The sequence below is a fragment of the Notamacropus eugenii genome, chromosome 5 (assembly GCF_028372415.1).
Source record: "Notamacropus eugenii isolate mMacEug1 chromosome 5, mMacEug1.pri_v2, whole genome shotgun sequence".
In the NCBI taxonomy this organism is placed as follows: domain Eukaryota; kingdom Metazoa; phylum Chordata; class Mammalia; order Diprotodontia; family Macropodidae; genus Notamacropus; species Notamacropus eugenii.
This window is the reverse complement of record NC_092876.1, coordinates 418,417,877-418,444,125: the sequence shown is the minus strand read 5'-3', so window position 1 is coordinate 418,444,125 and position 26,249 is coordinate 418,417,877. Positions and strand designations below refer to the sequence as shown.

The following is a 26,249-nucleotide window of genomic DNA, read 5'->3' as shown; positions in this document are numbered from 1 at the left end:
GGAGGGCGGAAGTAGTTTTACAGCTGGAATCGCGGCGCCTCTTCCTAGAGTTGGGTGCCACGCGTCACACCGAAGCTCCGGGCGCTCTCTAAGGACCGCACCGAACCAAGCGGCTCCAGCACCTGCGGCTCTCCCCGAACCGGCCCAAATCTGTACCTTTCGGGCGAGTGACGTAAGGAAGTAAGAGCGACCCCGGCCCGGCTCTGGACCGCCGCCCCTCTCCCTCCGCTGTGGCCGGATCAGAGCGCGGTGGGCGGGGCGTCATCGGGCCCGCCCCTTCCCGGCCCCGCCCACCTCTTCCCGCCACTCGCAGGGCGAGGGGGCGGGCCCAGACGCGAGCGCGGGAACCCCGGCGGCGGCGGTGAAGCAGTCCCCGGTCTCGGCTGGGCCGGACTTGAGACCCTTCTTCTGCCTCCCCAGCTCCCCTCGAGCTGGGCTGAGACCCGGACGGCGAAGAGGAGCTGTGGTTTGTTTCTCCGGCTCGTGGGTTCGGGATGGGTGGATTTGGGGACCGCTGCCCCGAACCTGGGAGGCTTGGCGGGAGGAGGGTCCTCACGGCCTGCAGGGCGCACGGGGCCGACTGCCGGCACGCGTGGCGGGGAATCCCGCGGGAGAGCGCGGCCTGAGCCTGCGGCGGCCCCGGGAGAAGGCGCCGCCTTCCCTCGCAGTCCGCGCCCCGGCTTGGGCCCCCTCGTCCTGCCCCCTCCTCCCTCTTCCGGTCTCCGCCCCGCGGGTAGGGGGCGGGGCGCAGAGGGAGCGGGGGATGGGCACTCCCGGCCTCCCCGGCACGTGCCCTCTGAAGCCCAAGGTAACCCTGCGCCTGGGTGTTCTCTGTGCTCACATAAAGAACCCGCCGCGAGGACCGGAGCGTCCGGAAGGGGATGAAGGTCATCACTTGTGAAATAGCCTGGCACAACAAAGAGCCGGTGTACAGCCTGGACTTCCAGCATGGCACCGACGGGAGAATCCACAGACTGGCCTCCTCGGGAGTGGACACGGCGGTGCGGGTGAGGCCGGGAGAAGAGGGCACACTGGAGACCCCTCTGTAGCCGAACCCTTGTCTTGGACCTAAAGACGGGGTCCCAGATTAGGGAGCCGTCCTCGATCTGTGGGAAGAGCAGTTACTATTGATAGACTCTGAAGCTGGGGGGCCCCTGGGACTCCCTGTTTCAGAGTGTACTAGGTCCAAGGTTTGGGGAGAGGACAGGGAATGGAGAGGAGAAGGGAGGGAGGAGGCAGTAAAACCCACGTCAGCTGGGCAGCTTTTGGCCAACCAAATTTACCTTCCTTTGGAGAGGAGAAGGAAGGGGAGGGAGAGGCAGACAGGAGAGGAGGAGGTGGGGTGGTACCCAGCTAGCATTCAGCCAGCTGCATCTACTCACAGGATCGTGTTCCTCCTTTGTTGCCTAAGAAGACCATGATATCAGAGAAATGATGACATGACTTGCATTTGACTTTGCTTTGCGTGAGGGAGGGCTGTGCAGGTCACCAGCCTCACTTCTGCTCCAGAGCCATATGAATCTAGTGACCAGATATTCATCAGGATGACTGGAGATGGCCCAGGATGCAGTGGGAGACCTTGGACCCTTTAGGCCAAGGTCTTTGCAGGTACTCACTTGGGGTGAGGCAACACCCATTCATTGAATAGGCCTGTTTATGAGGGAGCCAGGGCATAGCCCCTTTAAACTTACTCTCTGAAACTGGGACTCTAAGGAGCCCCTGCCAAAGGCTCCTGGACCTCCTAGCTTTAGAGTGATTATCAATAGTAACTGTTGCTGTTTCCCACCCAGCCTGATGTCTTTGTTTTTCTTGACCTCATTAAAGTAGCCATGCCCTGGCTACCTCTTAAACAGGCCTATGCAATGAATGGGTGTTGTCTCACCCTAAGTGATTACCTGCAGAGACCTTGACCTAAAGGGTCCAAGGTCTCCCACTGCATCCTGGGCCATCTCCAGTCATCCTGAGGAGTAACAAGTCACTGGATTCAGATGGCTCTGTGCAGGCTCTGGTGACCTGCACAGCCCTCCTTTACTCAAAATAAAGTCAAGTGCAAGTCATATCATCATTTCTCTGATGGCATGATCTTCTTCCCCAATGAAGGACGAATACGATGGAAAGAGCATTGACTGGCCAGTCAGGTGATGCTGGGTTCTGGTCCCAGACTGTTTCTCTATGAAATGAAAGGGTCTTACTAGAGGATCTATAAGGGTTTTTCCAATCTATATGTGTACTTGGCTCAAAATGACCAGCCAACAGAGGTTGAAAGAAAAACAAGGTTGTATTTTTTTTCAGTTGTAGTCTAACAGTAGTTAACTTGGTACGGGTTATTTTAAAGTTCCCAGATTTCAGTTCATTCATTAGGGGACTAAGTTGTTTCAGGGAGAAAATAGTTAAAGTATGATAAAGTAGGTAGAGAGTGAGGCTTGAAATCAGAAAGACCTGACTTCAAATCATGTCTCTGACACTCATGTATGTGGCTGTGGACATGTCATTTGACCTCTCTGAGGCTTACTTAGTTCCCTTATCTCATCAAATTAGATAAAAAAAAAAAGCTTTGGATGGTGCCTGGCACATAGTAGGTACTATATTCATACTTATTCCTTCCTCCCAACTTCACTTATACAATGGAATTAATGTAAACTGTGAGATCTCTGTCATGAGGTTGTGAGGATCAAGTGAAATGTGTTAACCATTTTATTTTTTTGGTCTAGGCCTGTGATTTTACTAGTTTATTAGTTTTATTAGTTGATTCCCTCAAATCATCCACCTGCTCAGCAACTTCGTCTTAGAAACTTGGGAGCACTTAGAGGTGGATACTTGCCCAGGGTCACACAGATACCATATATCACAAGTGGGGCTTGAACACAGGGCTTCTCAAAGCCAAATCTTATTTACTGCCTCACGCTGCCAATTATTTATTTTTAGGTGACCAGTTAGAATTAGACTCTAATTTGATTCCCTGGCTCTGTCAGTCTGAAACCCAGTTTTCTTAGGAAGCCAATGATGCTGATTATCTCACAGTATTATTTTGAGGTTCTGAAAGTGCTTTTTAACCATAAATAATATAGGATCAGTGATGTCTATCTCCAAGTTGTGCAGATCTCTACCTGCCCATCTTACCCAGTTCTTGCCCTTGTTTTTCCCTAAATTCAACAGAAGATCTCCACTTGTGGTAGATACACAAGGTCTTATTCTTTTGACATTTCATGGATGCCCATGGAATGTATGCCCTAAGCTGTCTTTTTTTCTTATCACTCCTCTCACAATTAAAGCTTTTCTTATTTCAGAGGAGCCTTCATTTTGCACTTTAAAAGGGAAATTGTTTTGTTTCTGATGGGTGTTTGTTTGTGACATTTTTTGTATTAATGATGCTTTTCTTTGTAAACAGATCTGGAAAGTAGAAAAAGGACCAGATGGAAAAGCCATTGTAGAATTTTTGTCCAATCTTGCTCGCCATACCAAAGCAGTAAATGTTGTTCGGTTTTCTCCTAATGGTGAAATCTTAGCATCTGGGGGAGATGGTGAGTCCTGTTACATTTAGTATGTATTTCTAGAAGCTATCTACCTCAGGCCTGAAGTAAAATGATGAAACGTGAACTTTTGGCTTGGGAAGTAGCTTTTTAAATTCAACGGTTCCATTTAGCAAATATAATGACCTATATAACAATTATAAATAATATACAATATTGTATTTATATTATTAACAAATAACATAATATGTGATATTATATAAAAACTATAAATAGTAATTTGTAGTAGATGATGGTGATAACAAAAATGAAAAGTGACAGTACTTCTCTTGAAGAAAATTAGTCTAATGGGGGCGGGACAATATGTACTAGAGTCTTCTTGGTTCATTGGAACTTTTAAATTGTCTAATCTTCTGATACAATGTAAAAGTAACAAAGGGGAGATGACTTTCATTTGGGAGAATCATGAACAAGATGGTATTTGAACTAGTTTTTAAAAGCAAAAGAGATTTCTATAGACAGAGATAGACAGGTGTTTTCCAGGCATGGACCTGGTCTTTGTGAGTCCTTGGAAGCAGAAAGGATTAGGATAAGGTTAGTCAGCTAAGTGCCTCCTGTGTGCCAGGTACTATGCTAAACACTGGGGATACAAATTGGAAAGTTAAAAGAGTCCCAGCCTTCAAGGAACTCACAACACGTAAGGTTAGGGGGAAGCATGGCTGGAATATAAAGAACTCAAAATGCAGTATTATGAAATAAGACTGGAAAGATTGATTGGCTCAAGATTGTAGATAGTGTTAAATATCCCACCAGAGAATTTGTATAGGCAGTAGGGAGCCTCTGTAAGTTTTTTGGGCAGGGCAATGACTTGATTTAAACAAATTTAAATTATACTTAAAAAGTTTAACCCAAGAAATGTTGTGAAAGCTAGATAGAAGATGGGTGAGACTGAAAGAAGGGAGGTAAGTTAGGAGGTTATTACAGTAATTTAGGCAAGAACTAGTATGGGTATAAGGAGGTTGAGTTAGTGTAGTAGCAGATAAGGGAGATAGGGTCTAAGTAAACGTGATTGGACTTGGCAAATAATTGTGTGTATGAAGGTGAGAGAAGAGTCACTGAAAACTGATGGTGAGGTTTTAAGTCCATTTTGAACCTTCAGACCAGTCATGTGCTTGTCTTTTCCTGGGCCATCAAAAGACTGAAATTGATAGCTGAAAGGATTAGATATATTTTGTAGTGGCTCCTTTCTCTTGATCTTGGAATGGGAAATAGATCATTGATTCTGCTTGTCATTCTTTTGAAATCTATAGATATCCATTCTAAACAGTGAGAAAATAATGAACACATAGTTTTAAAATAAGAATCAACTTCCTTGTCTTGGTAAGACAGAAAAAGTTTAACATCCTTATCCCTTGAATTGGCCTTTTTCTATTTAGAACTTAATAACATAGATTGATTTGTATTTTTTGTGTGTGCTTAATAGGGATGAAGAGTTTGAAGGAAAATTGAAAATATTTGTATCTTCCATTTTCCTCTAAGGTTTCTGTCCAAGCTCCACTTAATGGCTAGCTTAGAGTGATTATCCATAGTAACAGTTTCTTTTTTCCTCCCAGTTTGATCTATGTTTTCTTTTGCTCATTAAAAGGGCCATTCCCTGACCACTTCTTAAAGAGGCCTATTTACTCAATGGGCATTACCCCTCTTGAAGTGAGTATGTCAAAAGGCCTAGCATAAAAAGGCCAAGATCTCCCATTGCATCCTCCCATCTCCAGTCATTCTAACGAATGTCTGGTCACTGGATCCAGATGGCTCAGGAGGAGAAGTGAGGCTGGTGACCTTACACAGCCCTCCCTCACTCAAAACAAAGTCAAGTACAAGTCATGTCATCATTTCTCTGATGTCATGGTCTTCTTCAAAAATGGGCAAACACCACATTTATTTTTTTTTAAAAATTATTTTATTTGTTTTCAGTTTTCCCATATCACTTTCATATATTTTAGATTTTTTTCCCCCTCCCTCTCTGAAACAGCGTGCAATCTTACATAGGTTCTACTCATGCATTCTTATTAAATACATTTGCACCTTAGTCATGTTGCATAGGAGAATTCAAATGAATTGGAGAAACCCTAAAACAAAACAAAAGAAAATGTTTTGCTTCATTATGTGATCCATTTCCATAGTTCTTCCTCTGGATGTCAATGGCATTTTGCCTCAAGAGTCCATTGGGAATTTTTTAGGTCCTTGAATTGCTGTGAAGGACTTAGTCTACCAGAAAAATTCCTCGTACACTGAACAAGGTTTCTAAAGGCTGTTTCTAAAATAAGTTATAATAATGTGTATGTTGAATAATTGAGGTGCTTAGAGTGCTGGGGTTGGAAATCAGAGAGACTTACTTCAGTTCAGATCTTACCTCTGACATGATCTAAGCAGAATCACTTGATCTGTGTGGGCCTCTGACAACTTGACAGAATTTTTACTGAAGCTAGGATACTGCCTGGTTTGTAAAAGAAGTTCACATTCTTGAAGTTCTGCATGGTGATATAATCACAGATCATTTCAGGAAACAGTAATGTTTTCAGAAATAGTCAATAAAATATGGTCTTTAATCAAATTTAATGCCCCACAGATGCTGCCATTTTGTTGTGGAAGGTTAATGATAACAAGGAGCCAGAACAAATTGTATTTCAGGATGAGGATGAGGCACAACTGAATAAGGAAAATTGGGCTGTCATTAAAACATTAAGGTAACTTACTATATACGACAGAGCTATCTTTTCCACATTTCTATTTCAATACATATTTTCGTAAATTTAAATTTGCTTAGATCATGAAGGAAAAATTTTGAAAATTTTTTAAAAAGTTAAAATATCTTAATACAAAATTAAATTACATTTGCTTGCTTTTTTTAAGTCACAGATTTCTTTTAATGTATCTGACTGTTGCTATATGAATATGTGGTCTCTTAATTCAGTAGAATTTTATTTAAAGAAATCTGATTCTAATATACTTAACAAACAACGTCTTAAAACAATTTATATTTAAAAAACCACACTGCTAAGATAATAGCTAATATATTTCTCCCTCTAATGTGTATTCCAGAGGGCACTTAGAAGATGTGTATGATATTTGCTGGATGACTGATGGAAATTTAATGGCTTCTGCCTCTGTGGATAACACAGCTATCATATGGGATGTTGGTAAAGGTAAGTGATAATTTCTTTTTTCTTTGGAAAACAAGGGGAATACCAAATAACTACATAAAGTTCATACTATAGGGAAATTAAAAGCACTAAGCAAAAGAAAAACAGAAGACCTTCAGTGGATTTACTCAGGTGGTCAACTTTCCAATGGTAGGGAAAAAAGTTTTTACTGCCTGATGCTGCCAGTTGAGCTTGGCAGTAGGTAGTGGGTTGGCCTCATTGTTTGGGCACCAGAATGTTTGGTGAGATTGCCAAGAACCCTAAGTAACCTTCAGTGTTGAAGTGATTTCTTGGGTATTAAATAGGAGACATTCAAGGAATGGGTCTTCTTCCCTGACAGCAATGAGATCAGAACAGTCTCATAGCAAAAACAGCTAGAAAAGTCAATCAGGAATTGCTTTACACAAAATTTCTTGCCATGCATAAATTTGACTTAGTGGTGTTGAACAATTGATTCAGTGTTCTGCATTGTTCTTATTATGCTAAGGTATTCTATATTTTACTTCTCATAGCTCTAAGGGAAAAAAACACAGTAATGGATACTGTAACAAAATTTTTTGCTGGACAAAATATGTGCAATTTATAGTCCTTCTTGAAATTGGGTTGGGAAGAGCAAAGATAAATTGGGGTAGTATAGAATGAAAGACAGAAGAGTTGAAAGTTGTTAGGTACAGCTGAAACATTGTGGTAGCAAGTAACGTAGTAACAAGATATAGTTATAGGAAGTTGAGCAAAAGCAAAGTTTCTTATGGTAAAGACAGTTTCTAATGGTCCTGGGTGGCATTATCTAGTGTGCCCGTAACCCTAAGCAGTAATGTCAAGATCTGTAGAAGCAAAACAAAGGAAGACCCACTTAGAGCACACTAAGCTGAAGTCTGCTTAGTCTTGAGTTTTTCTTTGGTTATGTAGAGCAGAGAGCTTAAAACTAACCTTCACACCTTTTTAGTGTCTTTGCTTTTCTCAGTTACTCTCACCCATCTCTCTCCAGTCATACTAGTACCATATTTTTCTGAGGAGTGGTAATAGTCCACCTCCTTTCAGGAAAGTTGATCTTTCTGATGAATGGTACCTTTGCAGAACCAGGTTCCATGAGTATTCCATGCCTGGGGCATCACTGGATAGCTGTAAACCCTTTTTACTCTGGAGCTCACAGATTGGACCACAATAGGTCCCTGCCCAAGCAGTATTTAATAGCTATATTTTGAGCCTTCCTGGGTCAGAGTGAGTGTCAATAGTAACTATTTCTCTTTTGACAAGCAACCCTGACCGTCTGTCCCTCCCAGTTTGATTTTTTTTTAATTAAAGAGGCCTGTTCACTAAATGGCTGTTACCTCACTCAAAGTGAGAACCTGAGAAGAAAAGAAACATGACCTCAAAGGACCAGGGTCTCCCATTGCATCCTAAACCACGTTGAACCATCTCCAGTCATTCTGATAATATCTGGTCACTGGATCCAGATGGCTCTGGAGGAGAAAGTGAGGCTGGCCACCTTGCACAGCCCTCCCTCACTCAAATCAAAGTTCACTGCAAGTCATGTCATCATCTCCCTGATGTCATGGTCCTCTTTGAAAAACTAAGGATAAAAACAACTACAACAGCCAACAATAGCCTAGTGGAGACCCTTGAACCTTTTCATCATCTTCTTTTTTCAGTACATCTCTTCCCATCTACTGATATTCTGGGTACATTCACTCAAGGTTAGGTTGCTCCCACCCCTTCTTAATCTCATTTTAGTGGTACTTAACAACCTCCCACCAACACCAGCTGTCTACTCCCTCATCTTCATCCATCTTACCCCTGTATCCTGCTCCAGATCTGCCTTCCAATGTGCCCTCCAGAGCTCCTCACCAGTAATTAACAAAATTCTTTTCATATTAGACCTCTTTCTCTCTTAGTTCTCCCGTCTTCTAGCATTCACTGAGACCTAGATCTCCTTAGATGACACTGCATCCCTGCTCATCTTTTCCAGTACTGATTGTCCCTTAATACTTCCCAACTCATTGGTCCTGGTAGAGGAATTGGAAGGCTTCTTGCCACCTTCAGACTTTCCCTCTATCATCTGTATTCAGCTACTTTCCCTCTTTTGAGACTCACTTTATATAAATTTATTACCCAATCCAGATATTGGTGGCTGTTATCTAGTGACCTCCAGGACATCTTCCTTTCTAAATTAGTTCATTGCCTCACTCATAGTCTTCTTTATCTTAACTCCTGCTTTTATGTTAGGATACTTCAGCATACATTGTAACGTGCCTTCAAATACCCTAACGTTTAATTTCTTCTAACTGAAATTGCTTTCTTCATAGCTACACGTGATGATCTCTTACATGCCATATCTAATGGCCTTTTCTCAGTCTTCCTCTATCTTGACCTCTTCTGCAACTTTTGGCACTGACTACTTTTTCCTCCTGGTTATTTTCCCCTCTTTGGGTTTTCTTGACACTTTTGTTCTGTCTATATGGCTGTTGCTTCTCACTCTCCTCTGCTGGATCTTTGTTGGTGTCATGCCCACTGTCCTTTATCCTCTACTTTCTATATTTTCTCAGTTGATATTCTCAGCAACTTGCCTGGGTTCAGTTGTCATCTGTGTGAAGACAGTTCCCAGATCTGTGCATCTAAACTTGGTCTCTGCTGAGCTCTGATCCCACATCACTAACTGGCTAGTGGGCATTTCAAATGGAATGAGCTGTAGGTTTCTCATACTCAGCGTTTTCTCTCCCCTCTTCCCCTTCAGACTCATATATCTTCTGAACTCTTAACTGTCAAGTTAAGAGTGCCATCTACCCTGTCACTCTGCTTTACAACGACTTTGTCCTTCTCAGCTCCTCACTCTCATTCACCAGTCAGTTCTTGTGCTTCTGTCCACAATATCCATTTATACATCTCTTTTTCTTCACTCACTACTGTGGCTCAAGCTTTTATTACTTTAGTACTGGAGTTTTGTAATAGTCTCCTTATTGATCTCCCTGCTTCATCTTTCTCCACTGCAACCCATCCTCCACACAGTTGCTAAAGTAATCTTCCTGAAAGGCAGATCTGGCCATGTGGATCCCTGGCTTCGTAAACCTCAGTGGTTCCCTGGAATCTCTATGATCAAAGAAAATCTTTGGTTCTTAATGTTCTTCCCAGTCTGTCTCCTTATTGTCTTTCCAATATCCCTTTGTCTCCTCCCCTAAACACACTCAGAAATCCAACTGTACTGGCCAGCTTCCTGTTCTGGACACATGAAGTGCCATCTCCTGTCTCTGTCTTTCCCCATTTATTTTCTGGTATTTCCTTCCCTCCCCGGTGCTTCTTAGCTTCTTTAGGAGGCTTTCCCTGGTTCCCTAACTCCTAGTACTTTCCACTCTTAAGGTTTCTGTTCTAAGCTACCTTGTAACTACTGTACTTTGTATCTTTTTTATTACCCATAGGTGTACATGTTGTATCCACCAATTGTTGTAAGGTCTTAGAGGTCAGGGGCTGTTTTCCTTTTTTTTTGTATCCCTGGCACATAGCACAATGTCTGTATGTCTGAGGGGGGTTGGTTACTGCAAAAGGCACAAAGGTGAGATATCGAGTGTCATGTTTAAGGAATAGTAAAATAGCCCAGGAAGACTGGACCACAGAGTACACTTAGGGGAGTAATGTAGGAGACTGTTCAATACATAATAAATACTTAGTGGTTGATTCATTGTACCATCACATTTCTCTTTAGAATCAGATTATTATTCCTGCAACTTAAGGAATTTCTTTGTCCCTTACTCACTCCTGCATGCAGATTTAGCTTACCCACCTAGGTGGTGGTTAATTTCATAATTAGAATAAACCAAATAGTTTTACCCCTCTCCTCCACCCTTTTTTTTTTTAATGGTCCTTCTCTCCAATTACTATTATTTCTAAATATAAATTTTCTTCTCTTACTATGAACTTACAAGCATTGATATTTCAGTATACAAAAAAACCCAGAAAAATGTGTCTTAAACTAAATTTCTCTTAGTTTCTAAATGTATATTAAATTTTACTCTAGTAGTAATAAGACTACCCTGCTTGTCCGTGTCCCTTTCTGAACATCCTTCTGTTCTCTTCTATTTTTTATCTGTTTCATTAATTTATTTTATTTATCTAATGTTGAACTTTTTACCTATGTATCTAATTTTTGATTTATCTAATGTTTCATTAATTCTCTTTTCTTTTTTTTGCATTACCTTTAAAAATTAATTTGATCAATTTAAGACTTATGGAAGTGATTGTTGAAACCTGAAAACAAATTCATTAAATTTTTAAAAACGGAAAAAAATTTATCTTGAACTTATTAATAAACAGAAGAAGAAGATTATACACAAAGTGGCAAATTTCTGTTATATACAGCTTGCTTTTCTAAGTATAAGTTCAATATGCAGCTTTCAAAGTTGTTTTCCTTGTTTGTGCTTCTTTCTGCTCCCTGCTTTAAAAAAAAAGAAAAATCCTTTTTTTCTTACTTTTTTTTGGAGAGATGAACTATTCTCCCTACTTTTGTATTCCTCCGTGGGAGAAAAAAATCCTTTGTTAGAAATATGCATTGTCAAATGAGATGAATTCCCACAATGAGTGTGTCTGAAAATGTATGTTTTGTTCTGCATCTTGAATCCATCACCTCTCTGTCAAGACGTAGTTGGCATGCGTTGTCATCGGTCTTCTGCTAGAGGGTCATTGCATTGATTTTCTTTGTAATGTTGTTATCGTGTACATTTTTCTTCAGGTCTCTATATATTTCATTCTGTTGGTCAATTCATCGATGTCTTTCCGGGATTATCTGACACCATCCAATTTCATCATTTCTTATGGTACTATTGTGTATGTCCATTGCATTGATATACCATAATTTGTTTAGCCATTTCCCAGTGAATGATCGTCCTCTTTGTTTGAAGTTCTTTATTACTATTAAGAGCTGATATAAATAATTTGGACATATGAGTCCTTTTCTTCCTTCTTTCATCCCCTTGAGGTATAAACCTAGTAGTGCTATTGCTGGGTGAAAGGGTATGCACAGTTTAGTAACTTTGGGGACATAGTTCAAAAGGCTTTCCAGAATGACTGTACCAACTCACAGCTCCACCCTATAGTGCATTAGGTTTCATCATCCTCAGTACCTACCACTCTCCCCCAGTGGGAGATTTTCCTTGTAACAAATAAGTGTAGCCAAGTAAAACATCTATACATTGATTATATCTAAAAATGTATATTGCATTCTGCACTTTTGTCCATTACTTTTTTCCAAGATGTCTTCCTGCTAATTAGGATAGCCTTCACAATTCCCTTGTCTTCTATAAATCTGTTCCCATTTGAACTAAGTAGACCATGCCAGCATCCGATTCAGCTGTCTGTTCTAGTGTTTATATACAATTTTATATAAATATTGATGTATTATTTGTGTTACAGACTGTCTGTGACTGGTAAACCTAAGTGTTAGAACTAGTGAGGTCAAGATTACTTAAATTTGTTACTTGTGAAAACTAATTTTGCTGTTCTTGGTTTGGGAGATGACTACTAATCCGTTTTGTGCTTTTGGTCACTTGACTGGGATGAGAGTATGGATAGGTCAACGGAAACCCATTAAGATCAACTACTAGAAAAATAGATCATAGTACACACTAGTTAGTAGTGTTCTGTTGTTTATGTACAGAATTATATATCTGCAAACATTCATAAATCAGGGTTTGGTTTATACTTGTTTTATGAATGATAATTATTTTTTAGATTCTCTGTGCCTGTATTCAGGTATCAGTACATGAAAATATTAACTGAGTACATAAACTGTTGTGGAACCCAAAGTATAATGGAAATAGGACATCTTGGTTAAAATAAATAAATAATTAGGCTTAGCCGTAGAACCTTAAATAAATCCCAAGAAACTTTTGTTATTTCTCTTCCCTAAATATCTTTAGACGAAATTATATTTCTACAGAATTCAGTTGCCATATAAACTCACATACTATTGAATACTATTCTGTTTCCTTTGCTGCATTAGGAAAGAGGGTGTGTCTGTGTGTGTGTGTGTGTGTGTGTGTGTGTGTGTGTGTGTGTGTTTGTTTCATTTACATGTTACTCATTTGTGGAATCCACTTCCTTCCCTCCCATATACACACATACACAAAAGGTAATATCTGGAACTGGCCATGGGTGGTCTCTTTCTCTAGGCTGCTTCACTCATCCAAACTTATCTTCACACTACCAAGTCTGGCCACCCAGACAAAGACTACTGCCATGTGACTATTCCTCAGACTCATGGTCTTACAGATAACCCTGTTGTGGGGGGATATTACTCCCTCTACTTGTCAGTGTATGTCTTGAACCTCCATCACTCTTTTTCCTCTTTATATAAAACAAGTTGTAATAACAACATCATTAAATCATAAATATTTACTTAAATAGAACCATTTAACAATTAAGATAAAATCAATAATATTCAGTACTTCATGATTATTTTATAAAGCAGGTTGGAAATAATAGCTGCGTCACAGTTAGCTAATAAATCTGAGTCACATTCTCCCCATAATGGATACAGTGTCTGTGGGGGAGAGTGGGTATATATTTATAGAAACCTATCCAGGACACATCTGGATGCAGACATTACATGTTCTTCGGGCAGCAGGGAATTCTGCTTGCAGCCTTGATGTCCTTTGTCCCTTTATGAATAATCTGCATCACAAGAAGCTTTTTCTCTACTAACTACACCCTTTCTGGTCCTCCCTGCTCCTGCTGGGTAAGTCTCTTCTCCGGAACTGATGAAGTAGTGACAAAGTCTTTTAGCTGGCAATTACCCTTAAAAGGGTCCTGAGGTAGTTACAGTATCATGATACTAAACAGTTCCTTTAGGCTAGGGAATGGCCAAGCTCACTTTCTTAGTAATGCAGACAAGCCTTCCCAACTCTTCACTCAATGAGATGCGGGTTTGTCCAGTCAGCTTCTATCTATACTTAGCAAAACAACTGCAATACCCGGCTTCCTCCCTTTGTTTCCTTCCATCTAGAGGGGAGCAGCCGAAATTAACCAGAAGCTTCTGAGAAACTTTACCTCTCAATCTGCAGATAGGGCAACATCTGAAATTGCAACAGAATTCAGCTCTCTTCCAATTGAAAGACTCCTAACCTTTCGTCAGTTCCCAAAATGAAACTTAGCTTCAAGTTAACAGCTCCCTGTTATGACAGCTGGAGCCTATTTGCTACTATCTTGCTACTTGTTTTCTCACTCAGCTTCTTTTACCTTTGTGTTTGTCCCTTCCTCCTGCTGGGCTTTTCAGCTCATGTCTAAGCCTCCTGGTGCTCCATGATACATCTTTCCTTTAAAAGGGAAAACTAATGAAATCCTCTCTCTGTTAGTTATGAAGCCAAGAGTCCTTACTTAATTATCTCATTGTCTCAAAACAGTTGTTTGATTTACCACTTTGTGACTTTCACCTTTCAGTCTCTAAAAAGTTATGTGCAAGTGAGTGATGCCCATAGTCTCAGTCAGTTGTGTCTTCAAACAGACCCTCTTCTCTGTTTGGTCTTCCTAGCAATCCTTTTAATGGAAAAACTGTTTCTTCACACTAGGATTTGATCAGTTTTCCGTAAATAAATAAATATTCCTCTTCTGCCTCTTTTTGCTGTTGAACTCTCCATATACTCTTCATATTTTTCCAAATTCATTTAATTCTTTTTCTTTATGCAAAAACTTCTGCCCCAAAAGTACATTTTCTTCCTATTTCAGAGATCAAAAGTCCCACATATGAAAGGCGTAAAGCCTACGACACAATTTTCTGAATAAATGAATTATTTCTCTCTGTCAATTTCCTAGTGAGATTTAGGCAGAAAGAATTCTGTCAAGTATTTTCAGCAAAGGCATGTATTGTTAATTGTATTATACTTACAGCTTGCTTTACAATGAAAATAATTATTTGGTATTCTTCTAGCCCTGTTATTTCATTGGAATATGTAGCTCACGGTAGGGAATTTCCTCTACCAATTGCAAAACAATTTCTTTTCTTTGTTTAGTATCTAGTGAAAAGAATTGTGCTATGCAAGAGGGAAGATATATGGAAGGGGAGAAGTGTTACAAAAATAAGCAAGGAATGGTCCCTGCCCTCAAAAGTCTTGTATTCTAATTGGAGGGAAAATACATAAACACAAGAAACTAAATCATATAAGACATAAGTATAACAAATGTCAGAACCAGAAGAGCATGGAGAGTTTTCAGATGAACACTGCAAGATGAATATCACTTAGTAATTTATGTCATCTAAACTTGAGTAGAGGTTTTATATTATTTTATGTGTTTTTTAGGACAAAAAGTGTCCATATTTAATGAGCACAAGAGTTATGTACAAGGAGTTACCTGGGATCCCTTGGGTCAATATGTTGCTACTCTGAGCTGTGACAGGTACGTTAGTTTCTACACTTCTGGAAGTTATTTGTATTTAATGTTGTTTATTTTATAGTGACAGCCATATACAATATATTTGAATATTAATATATTTTAAACACTCTTAATGTTTTATAGCTTTAATTCTTCGATCATTTTACCCTTTTCTTGTATTTTAGATTTTCTAAATAATCAGATATTAACATTTTTCTCTGGCAGAACAAAATTCATTATAAAACATCTACTAGAGGACGTTGTACATAGTAGGTGCCCAATAAATATCTGTTGAATGACTTAAGCGGGTATAGATTCCCAACTCTCTTTAAATATGTTTGAACATTATGATAAAGGACATTTTAAAATATGGTATTATAAAATAGGGTCTTTTGGAGCAATTCTAAACATTTTACTTTTTTTGGTATTCAGTCACCTTATGATTTCATTGCTTTATATACTCTTTCCACTGATAAAGATCAGAATCTATTTATAGCTGCTCAACTTGTTCATATCCTCCTGTAAAGAGTCTGGAAGTTTAGTCTGTAAGGTTTGGGGGTCTTCCTTTAGATTTTTTGACTTTTTTTTTTGGATATCTTCATTGATTAGAAATGTACTACTTATAATTAATTTTATATATATATATATAAATTATATATATAATATAATTAATGACAAACATGCAAAATAAGAATAGAAACCTTACATAAAAGTTCTAGCATGTAACAAAGAACGTTCACATAAAATAGTGAACAACAAACAAAAATATTTTTTCTCTTTGGCCTCTTTCAAGTCAACCTAAAATAATTGTTGTAATGATCAAATGAAATTTTAATGGTAAAGTGCTTAGTACCTAACACATGGTAAGTGCTACATAAAAGGTTACTGCTGCTGCTGCTGCTGCTGCTACTACCACCACTATGTTTTTGTTTGTTTATTTGCTTAATATAGTTATCAATGAATATATTATTCTAGTCCTCTATTCTTTTCTATCACCTCATACAAGCTCTTACATATTTACTTTGATGTTTCACATTTCTGTTTCTTATATTACATAACAGTAACATCAGCATGATATTAACTATATCACTAATATGTAAAATTGATGTACCAGAACTTATTTAAACATCTTCCAATTTTTAGATTTGTTTGTTGACTCATGCCAGTTTTTTTATTTTCCTCTACGTAAAACACTGTACATTTTAAAATATTCCAAATAAATCAGCTTTGAATCTTTTTACAAAACTAGGTCCCTATTTTCCCAGTATATTGTATTTTAAAGATAAAGTTCAGTAAAGGAATCAGTGGATCAAAAGATATTTCAATGTTGTGATATATTGTATATTGCCATGTTATTCTCCAAAATGTTTATACCAGCTAACCATCTCCTCTATACAATGCCTGTTTCCTTTCAGTTCTGTAGACACTGAATTTAATCACTTTTTGCTACTTCTGACATTCTTAGTGACCTTAATGGGTATCAGGGCCAACCCTCTTATTTTCTTAGTGAGAAAATGGAGTCCCAAGGAGCTTAAGTGACACCCAGGATAATACATCAAAGTTAAATTTTAAGTTGAAATTTGAACAAGATCTTCTCACTCCAAGTCCCTATCCACTATGTGACACTGGCTTTCATACATTTCTTCTCACATTTCTCTGAATTTTTCATATTTATCATCTTATTGCATTGTAATATTATAATATATATAAATATACCACCTTTTTTTCAGTCATTTCTCAATTGATAGGCACCCCTTTTTATTTCTTTGCTGCCACAGAGTACTGCTATGAATGTTTTGGTATACATTATAACTTTTATTTTTCTCTTTGATCTCAATATATATAGCTAGTACTGGAATTGCTGAGTCAAGGGTATAAATAGCTTAATTAGTTTTCTTGCTTAATTTCAAATTGATACTTGGGATGGTTAGACCGATTCAAAGTTCCACAAACAGTGTATTTCTGTCTCCCTCCAACCACACTTTTTTGCTATTTTTACTCCCCAATGATTTTAAAAGAATGATTTTTATTAAATATCTATCTCTGATATATTGTTGTTGTTCCATGGTTTTTCATTCAAATATGACTCTCCATGACCCCATTTAGGATTTTCTTGGCAAAGATCCTGCAATGGTTTGCCCTTTCCTTCTCTAACTCATTTTACAGATGAGGGAACTGAGGCAGACAGGGTTAAGTGACTTGCTTCATGTCACATAGCTAGTAACTGTCTGAGGCTGGATTTGAACTCAGGAAGATGAGTATTCCTGATTCCAAGGCCAGTGCTGTAATGAATTTTCCTGACTCCAAGCCAGGCTTTGTATCCAATACGCCATTTAGCAGCCCCTCTGATATATATTAGGTCCTATTTTTATAATTTCTCTTCTATTTCCATTAATCTGTATATCCTTTCTCCAGAACCTTCTCCAAGTTTTTCTGTTATTTTCATAGTACACTGGTAGGATAAATTATTAACTTTTTCTTTCATAATTCTTTATAGTCTTACTTGTCAATTAATTTTTCACATGAATTTTTTTAAGTTTTTGTCCAATTCTGTGAAATACTCTACTGTTATTTTGATTGGCACAGATTTAATATCTAGACATTAGTTTGAAAAGTGTCAGTATTTTCACAACCTTTGCTACACCTTTGGGTGTGCTGGTAAATGTTTAACACTTGGCAAGGGTTGGTGGGAGTGGTGATGTATGTATGGTACACTTTTAAGTTTAATCTGCTTTAATTAACATATTCTCCATTACTTTATTAGTGATTTATTAGACAACAAAACAACAAACCAATCCCTGATTTATAGCATTTGTTGATTTTTGAGATTTAAATGCTCATACTGAAAATTTAATAATTAGATTTCTTTGAAACCTTTCTTCCTCTCCTACCCTTTCTATTACTGCAGAGGGAAATGCCATCCTGCCCATCCTTCAGGATCACTGCCTAGATGTCATACTGGACTTGTCACTGTCTCTCTCCATCCATATCTAATCTGTTGTCAAGCCTCTTGATAACACCTTTGTAGCATTTCTGGAATATGTCCCCTTCTGTCCTCTGACACTAAAACCACTCTGGCATGGACCCTCATCACCTCATACCTACTGATGGGTCTGCTTGCCTTGAATCCCTCCTCACTCCAGTCGATTTTCCAATCAGCCATTAAAAAATTTTTCTAAAGCAGAGGTCTATGTCTTTCCTCTACTCAATAAATTCTAGCAACTCCCTGTTGCCTCAGGGATCAAGTAGAAATGATGTGTTTGGCATTCAGTGCCCATCATAATCTAGCCTTCTCCTGTGTTTCTAGTTTTCTTGCAGCATACTCCTTGCCATATTCTCTTTGATTCACTGACATGGGCCTTCCTGGCCTATTCCAAGACCAAGACACTCCCTCTCTTAGCTCTGGGCATTTTCTCTGGTGGTCTTCCATGCCTGGAATGGTTCTTCATCTCTTCCTACTGTCTTCCTTTAAGTTACAACTACAATTCCATCTTTTCATAATTTAAGGCACAATAATATTCTATTATATTCATGTGCCACAAATTGCTCATCAATTTTTCATTTGCTGACTACCCCTTTAGTTTCTAGTTCTTTTCCTTTCTTTTCTTTCTTTTTCTCCTAATTTCCCCCTTCTGGATCAGGAAATTTGTTATGCTTATAAGTATTTTCTTCCTAGTATTCTCCTTCCTAACCTTTCCTTTCTATCTCCCATCTGTTTTTTTCTTGCTGTTAGGAATACTTTTCTTATTATCTGTGGTCTTCTATGCTGTTCTCATTCAATACTAGTTTCTCATTGGATTTTTTGATCATTTTCTGTTTTTAGGGGTTTGTTGTAATAGGTATCTGGGAATTAGGCTATATAATTTTGTTCAGGCAGCCTTCTAACTTTTTGTTCTCAAAGACCGTACCATAGCTGGGTTTAGTAACTCATGCCTGTAATCCCTGCAGCTGGTGGAGACTGAGACTGGCAGAATCCTTGAGTACCAGAGTTCTGAGCTGCAGTAGCGCTAAAGCAGCTCAGTTAAATACCCAAAGTCTGGCACAAAGATGGTGAACCACTAGGGCTCCCCAAAAAGGAATGAATCATTCCATGTCAAAAATGTAGTAGGTTAAAACTTCTGTGCTGATCATTATTGGCGTTGGGCCCTTAATGGCCACTGCATTTTCAACTTGGGCAAGATAGGAAGACCCATTTCTTCTCCATTTTCCCCTCCATTCCCAATACCTTGAAATCAGAAGAAAATTTTTCACACAAATGAAAGAGGCAATGATTATGGAGGTGGGGACTAATAGGCCAAGAGTGGAAGATGTGACCTCTGACCTAAGAGTTTTCTCTGGAGAATATGTTAAGCAGTGCCTATGAAAGCTATAATCAAGGAAAACAGTATCAGAAGTGATCACAAGGGTGAACTGAAACATGCTGTAAGAGAGCCTCGCTTGGGCCTCTCCTCTGCCCTCCTCAATGCTGTTCCTCCCCCCGCCCCTACTGTTCACTTGGGAAGTGACTGTCTACTGATAGAGTCCTTGAGTTGCAGGATTTAAATACTTAGGAACTTGGGTGTATAGGAAGGAAGAAGACAAACATTTCTTAAGCACCTACTGTGTGCCCTCAGGCATTGTGCTAAGTGTTTTACAAATATTATCTCATTTGATTTTCACAATAACCTGTTGTATTGGTGGTGTTATCACCATTTTACAGTTGAGGAAACTGAGGCAAACAGGTTACGCGACTTGCCCAGGTTTATATAGCTGATAGTGTCTGAGGCTGGATTTGAACCAATGTCTACCTGAATCCAGTCCCAATGCTATATCTACCAGCAAGCTTATGAATTATTAGAATAGCTAATGAGCATATATTCTAATGGGGCAATTTGTAGTCTCTGTCAAATTGTAAAGAGTTCCATTTAATGGGAGAGGTTAAATATGATGTGCTCTTGAAAACTGAATCCAGACTTCAGATGGAGATTGCCCCTTGTCTATTTTTAGGTGGATAAACTGTGGAACTCTCTATACTCAACCCCTTAAGATGAATTCCCTCTTTAGCTATTCCTCAGTGGAGTTAAGCAAGGGAGAAAGTGAGATTTTTTTTTTATTTGGGTTTGGTGATTGGATTTGTACTCCCTCCCCAGGACTTTCCCACTGCTTCAGATGTAATTAGTAATATTTGGGTGCTCCTCATTTACTGAGCTACCTTTTTTTTCTTTTGAAGAAAGAATAGATTATAGCCTTGGAACATCTAAAGTGGACCCAGTTCTTGAGGGATAATTATTATGTTACTTGGCTTACTGATGATTCTACCTAATAGATATGTTAGGTTTATATATTGCGTATTATATATTACATACAATATATATTAAGTTGATAAAAAGCATATATCAAAGGTAAAACTTTTTGTATGTGTGTATATATATGTATTTGTACACACTCAATGTACACACTGTAAAGTTTTAACTCTCCAAAAAAAAAAAAAAGCAGGAGACCTCCCAGTAATTCTTGCTATGGTGAACTTTTTGTGGAAAGAGGCTATGCACCCTAACGCTATTCTGGGGGAAAAAGAAAGGGTGTGTGTGTGTGTGTGTGTGTGTGTGTGTGTGTGTGTGTGTGTGTGTGTGTGTGTGTGTGTGTGTGTGTGTGTGTGTGTGTGTGTATTTTATGACAAACAGGAATTCACATGGGAATCCTATAGCTGACTTGTTGATAATTTTTAGTCCCTGGATAAATTTGAAGCTTGAATCTTAATCCAGTCCCCATGGGAGAAGGACTTCTCAGTAGACTTCCAAAGGATGTAAAATTTGGTAGCATCCCCAGTGGGTCTCTTAGAGAGGGGGAGCTTTTGTCTCGTAGGCTAGGGCATTCTGACTAGGTGCCGGACCACTTCTGGGCTAGTAACAACTCAGGCCCTGTGACAGGTTGCATGTTGGAAGATCTGTGACCTCTCAACTGTCTTGATACAGATGATCCAGACTTGTGATGGGGACCAATAATAATGTCAGAGGTGTCATCATTTGTTTGGTTGTTTTTAAGACTTATGAGCTGTGAATTAAGGAGTTGTTTTATGTTATTATTTGTATCAAATTCTTTCAGGTATTAGAATTTTTTCAAAATTCTTTTTATAGTGGATGATCACTTAGAAATTTTTTAGACCTTGTCACGAAGGATTGAGATGTATAGGAGCTCTATTGTTTCATGATGGTGGCAGGTGTTTCACTAAGGGGTGTCACTGAGCAGGTTTACCTATGCTACTGTCACTGATGAAGGTCAGATCCCTTCCATACTCCATGGCCCTCCTGAGTCTTTTCTTCCTCAATTCATTGTTATACTGAACTGGTCAATCAGTCAATTAATGAGCAGTTATTAAGTATTTACTGTGTGCCAGGAGCTGTATAAAGCACAGGGTATACAAAGAAAGGCAAAAAAGGTCAATATTCTCAAGTTTACATTGTAGTTGGGGGAATAGTGTGTAAATTAATACATATGTAAACAATAGATTGAAAGTAATTAGAGAGGGGGAGGGCTTTAACTGATGAGGAAAAGCCTCCAATAGAAGGTGGTATTGGAGCCGAGTCTTAAAGAAAGTCGGGTATTGTAAGAGGCAATGTACTAGGCATGGGGAACAACCAGAAAAAAGGAAAAAAAGAATTGATGGAATATCAATTATGAGGAGCCACTAGTAGTCTGGTATGACTGTATTGTAGATGGAGGAGGGAGTAAAGTGAAAGAATAAATTGGGAAAATGGGAGGGAGACAGGTAGTGAAGAACATTAAATGGCAAATAGAGGACAGGAGGTAATAGGGAGGCATTGAAATTTATTGACTGGGAAAGGGAGTTACATGGTTAGGCTTCATCTTTGGGAAAATAAGTTTGGGAACTGTTTGGAGGATTGATTAGAGTGGGGAGAGATTTGAAGAAGAGAGATTGTTTAGAAGACTTGGGGGTTTTAGTTTTTCATTCTTCAAGAGAATCATGACACCAAATGATAGACAATGGCTCAGTGGATAGAATGCTAGGCCTGAAGTAAGGGTCATCTTCATGGATTCAAATCTGACCTCAGACACTTCCTAGCTGGGTGACCTTGGCCAAGTCACTTTTTAGAAGGCTACTGTAGTATTCTAGGCAAGAAGTATTGAGGGCCAGTACCAACGCAATGAGTTTGTGAGTAGAGGGAAGGAAGAGGATATATCCTGAATTATTATCAAGGTAAAAAAGATAAGGTTTAATGAATATGTGGAATGAGTAAAAATGAGATGAAGATGACATTATGTTGTGAGGTTGGGTAATTTGGAGGAATGGTGGTGCCCTCAACAGTAATAGAGAAATTTGGAAGAGAGGAGGGTGTTGGAGGAGTTCTGTTTTGAATGTGTTAGTTTGAGATGCTTATGGGGCATCAGATTTGAAATATCTGATGACCATTTGATGATGCAAGACTGGCGCTTAAGAGAAAGCTAAATATATACTAAAATTATATATATATATAGATCTGGAAATCTTCTTAAAGATAATATGTGAGCTCGGGAGCCGATGAGATCCTGAAGTGAGACAACATATTAGAAACGGAGATCAGGACCCAGGATGGACCTCTTGGGAGTATTTGTATTTAGAGGGTAGGCATGATGTGGTCAGATACCTAGTTGAGAAGGAGCAGTCAAGTTGGAATAGGACTACAGGGGAGCAGTGTCACAAACATCAAGAGAGAAGAGAATCCAGGAGGAGAAGGTCAAGTTAATGAGTTAAGCATTTATTAAGTGCCGTGCCTACTGTGCTAAGCACCAGGGATATAATGAAAGGCAGAATACCAGTTCCTGCTCTCAAGGAACTTACAGTCAATTTTAGTGACATGCAACAGCTATGGACAAACAAGATCAATGCAAGATCAGAGTTATAGATAATCTCAGAGGGAAGGCACGAAGATTGGGGAGGACTAGGGGAGGCTTTTTTTTTTTTTTACAAGATGGGACTTTAGCTGAGATGTGAAGGAAGCTAGGAGGTAGAGATTAGGAAAGATAATGTTCCAATTTTGGGGGACGAACAGTAAAAATGCCCAGAGCTGGGAGGGAGTATCTTGTGTGAGGAACAGCAGGGAGGACAATGTCACTTGGTCATAGTACACATGGAAGGGAGTAAGGTAAAAGAAGAATATAGGAGGGGGGCAGGTTATGAAAGACTTTAAAAGCCAAACAGATGATTTTATATTTGATCCTGGAGATAATAAGAAGATAGTGGAATTTATTGAATAGTTTATCAGCAGTGTTAAATCCTTCAGAGAGGTCAAGGAGGATGAGGATTGATAAAAAAGATCATTGACAGCTTTGGAGAGAGCAGTTTCATATTGAATGATGAGGTCAGAATCCAAACTGCGAGGATTTAAGAGAGTGAATGAACAGAATTAGAGGTGCTGTCTGTAATTGTCCTTCTACATTTTTTGGAGTTAGGGGTGCAGGGTGGGAAAAACACAAATGTGAAAACAATGAATGATTCTAGGCCCCATCTCAAACTTTTATTTTTAATAATTCTCATCATATTTAATTAACACAAAAAAGAGTAACAATACACTGTACCATAAAAAAGTTGTGCTTTCTGTGCAAGAGAGACTAGTATTTCACACACTATTCAGAGCCTTCGCAGGCCCACGTGTAGCTGCAACAGCTGCTTCACAGATTTCTTCCTCTTATGAAAAGTGCAAGATAGAAAGATTACTGAGAAGAAAACCATGTGACTGAGTCTAAATGGTAGAGAGACAGAGAAGGCGTTTGCAAAGAGAGTGGGTAGCCCACAGTTCTTTAGTACACTGAAACTTTTTAATAAAACCTAACTTATAAATAGTTAACAGTATGTTTTTCTTATGAAATAATTTCATATTTTCTGCTATTTTTCAGTCTTTTGACTTTTGTTATTTCTTGATGTCTTATGGAATCATTAACTTCCATTTGTCCAGTTCTAATTTTCAAAGAGTTACTTTTTTCAGTAAGAATTTTTCCTCTTTTTCCAAACTGTTAATTTTCTCTCTGTATCTTTTCCCCTACCTCTTATCTTTTTCTCATTCTTTCTCCTACTTCTTTCAGTTGGTTTTCAAAAATCATTTTTTACCTTCTTCAATTCTTGCTTTAATTCTTCTGGTGGTTCTGTTGGACTTTTGTTCAGGCTACATTTTTCTTCAAGGCTTCACTTGTAGATGTTTTTAGGTTGTTCTATCTATGTTTTGAGCAGTTCTGTTACTGTTATGGCTCCCTCTGGCTGGGTTGTACTTCTGTTTGCTCATTTTTCCAGACTTCTTCCTGACTTTGGACTTTATATTAGTGCTAGGTTCTTCAGACTTCTTGGTGTTAGGCTTGACCTTTTTTGCCCTCCTCTCTTTCTACTGCTCTTACCACTCGGACTGGGAGTCTGCAAACTTTCAGTGTTCCCCAAATGGAAAATCCAAGGAAATCTGTTCACCGCCCTCCTGGTTTGAGTTCTTCAAGTTCCTTACTCAGGTTTGGGTCTTTTGGTGTGTTTCTGGTTTGAAGCTGTAGCAGACTGCTGCCTGACTCAGCCAATGTTGGCCCAATTTGGGGCTCTACAGGTTCAGAGTGACTGAGCTGCCAGCGCCCCTTTGGTTTGAGATGTTGTGCTCTGCTCCTGGGACCAAAGCCATATACTCATAAGCTCCTTTCATGCCTGAATCTGTGACCCAGCATTGGGGGGTGGTGACAGAGCTGCCAAATGACACCATTCCTGAACCAGTGCTTGCTCAGGGATCCTCTGGGATCTCTTTCTGGAGACCTGTCTCTTCCTTCTCTGGGTACTTGAATGGACCTGGTGCTGCTGCTGCCACATCCTTCTGGCCAGACCCTCTACCCAGAGTTCACGGGCTTTACTGTTCATTTCCCTAAGCTGCCCTGTTCTGGAAAAATGAGTCATTGTGCTTTCTTTTTGACTTTCCTGATCAGAATTCAATCTGGTACATTTGCAAGATCTTTTTTCGAGATCTTTACGTCCTCTGTATTGGTGCTTTACAATTCTTTTTAACGAAGTAAGACATAGTTCATTTGCAAGAACAAGCAAAGCTAATACCTGTCTCTTGTTTAGGGTGTTGCGGGTATACAGCACACAGAAGAAGCGTGTTGCCTTCAATGTTACAAAGATGCTGTCTGGGGTGGGAGCTGAAGGCGAGGTAATTATCTTTTTAATTTTCATTTGTATAAGTTATGTTTTGGAACTTATAGGTAGGTCTAGAAAGGTTTCCTTCTGGATTGCGTTAGATTCAGAAATAGAGCATGTGAGTTCTAATAATATTTTGTCTCTGATTTTTGGCCAGTTTACAGGGAAAACTTTAAAGCACAGGCATAGCCAAGCTTCTGCTTGTAAGATTCTAGAATTAGAAGAGACTGTTGATAAGATTTAGAGGTTATGTAGTACAATCTACCTTTTCATTTTATCTTCTTGGTTTTGATCATGATTTCATCAAGAAATAAATTCCTACTGAGGTGCATGTGGATCACTGCCTTATTTGCACTGACACTCATAGAGTTTTTTGAGTTTCCTGAGAGGTGGGTTATTTGCCCAAATTCATGCAGCTAGTCTCTGTCACAAGTAGGACTTGAATTCAGGCCAACACTGTGCCATACTGCCTTTTTTTTAAAGTTATGTTTTCAATTATTGAGCATTAATTTCCTCCCCAAACCCCCACTGGAAAACAAAAAAGAAAAACACTTGTAATAGATTCACATAGTCAAGTAAAACAAATGCCCATTCTGTTCCTTTTTCTCTATGAGATTGGTGTTGTTCACTTGTGTCTGACTCTTTGTGACCCCATCTGGGGTTTGCCATTTCCTTTTCCAGCTCTTTTTACAGATGAGGAAACTGAGGCAAACAGGTTTAAGTGACTTGCCCAGGGTCACACAGCTAGTGAGTGTCTGAGGCCAGATTTGAACTTAAAAGAGTCTTCATGATTCCAAGAGATTGCCCCTTCTCTTTCCTATCCCTACTCTCTCACTAATCTTTAGTCTCCCCTTCTCTATCGATTGTTTCCTTGTGGCCTACAAACATGCCCGTCTTTCTCTGCTCTTCAAAAAAATCACTTGATCTGTTCATCCCTACTCTCAGTTGTCCTCTATCTCTCTTCTCTCTTGTTGTTAAACTCCTTAGATAGCTGTCAACAATAGGTTGCCTTCATTTCTTCTCACCATTTTCTTGACTTTCTGCAGGCTGGCATCTGACTGTATTCACTTGCCACTGCTCTTTTCA

The 26,249-nt window shown here is 39.1% G+C and overlaps 1 protein-coding gene across 2 annotated transcripts in view; it reads left to right on the top strand.

Annotated features, from left to right (window-relative positions):
- The first annotated feature begins 373 nt into the window (after positions 1-373).
- CHAF1B (chromatin assembly factor 1 subunit B) overlaps positions 374-26,249 on the top strand; it is a 48,345-nt gene continuing 22,469 nt past the window's right edge. For both annotated transcript variants that reach the window (XM_072614916.1, XM_072614915.1), the window contains exons 1-7: positions 374-466; positions 848-1,007; positions 3,389-3,521; positions 6,097-6,214; positions 6,570-6,673; positions 14,953-15,049; positions 25,092-25,176. In XM_072614916.1, coding sequence (XP_072471017.1) covers positions 882-1,007; positions 3,389-3,521; positions 6,097-6,214; positions 6,570-6,673; positions 14,953-15,049; positions 25,092-25,176 — 663 coding nt within the window. In that variant the 5' untranslated portion in view covers positions 374-466; positions 848-881. The remainder of the gene's footprint in view (positions 467-847; positions 1,008-3,388; positions 3,522-6,096; positions 6,215-6,569; positions 6,674-14,952; positions 15,050-25,091; positions 25,177-26,249) is intronic.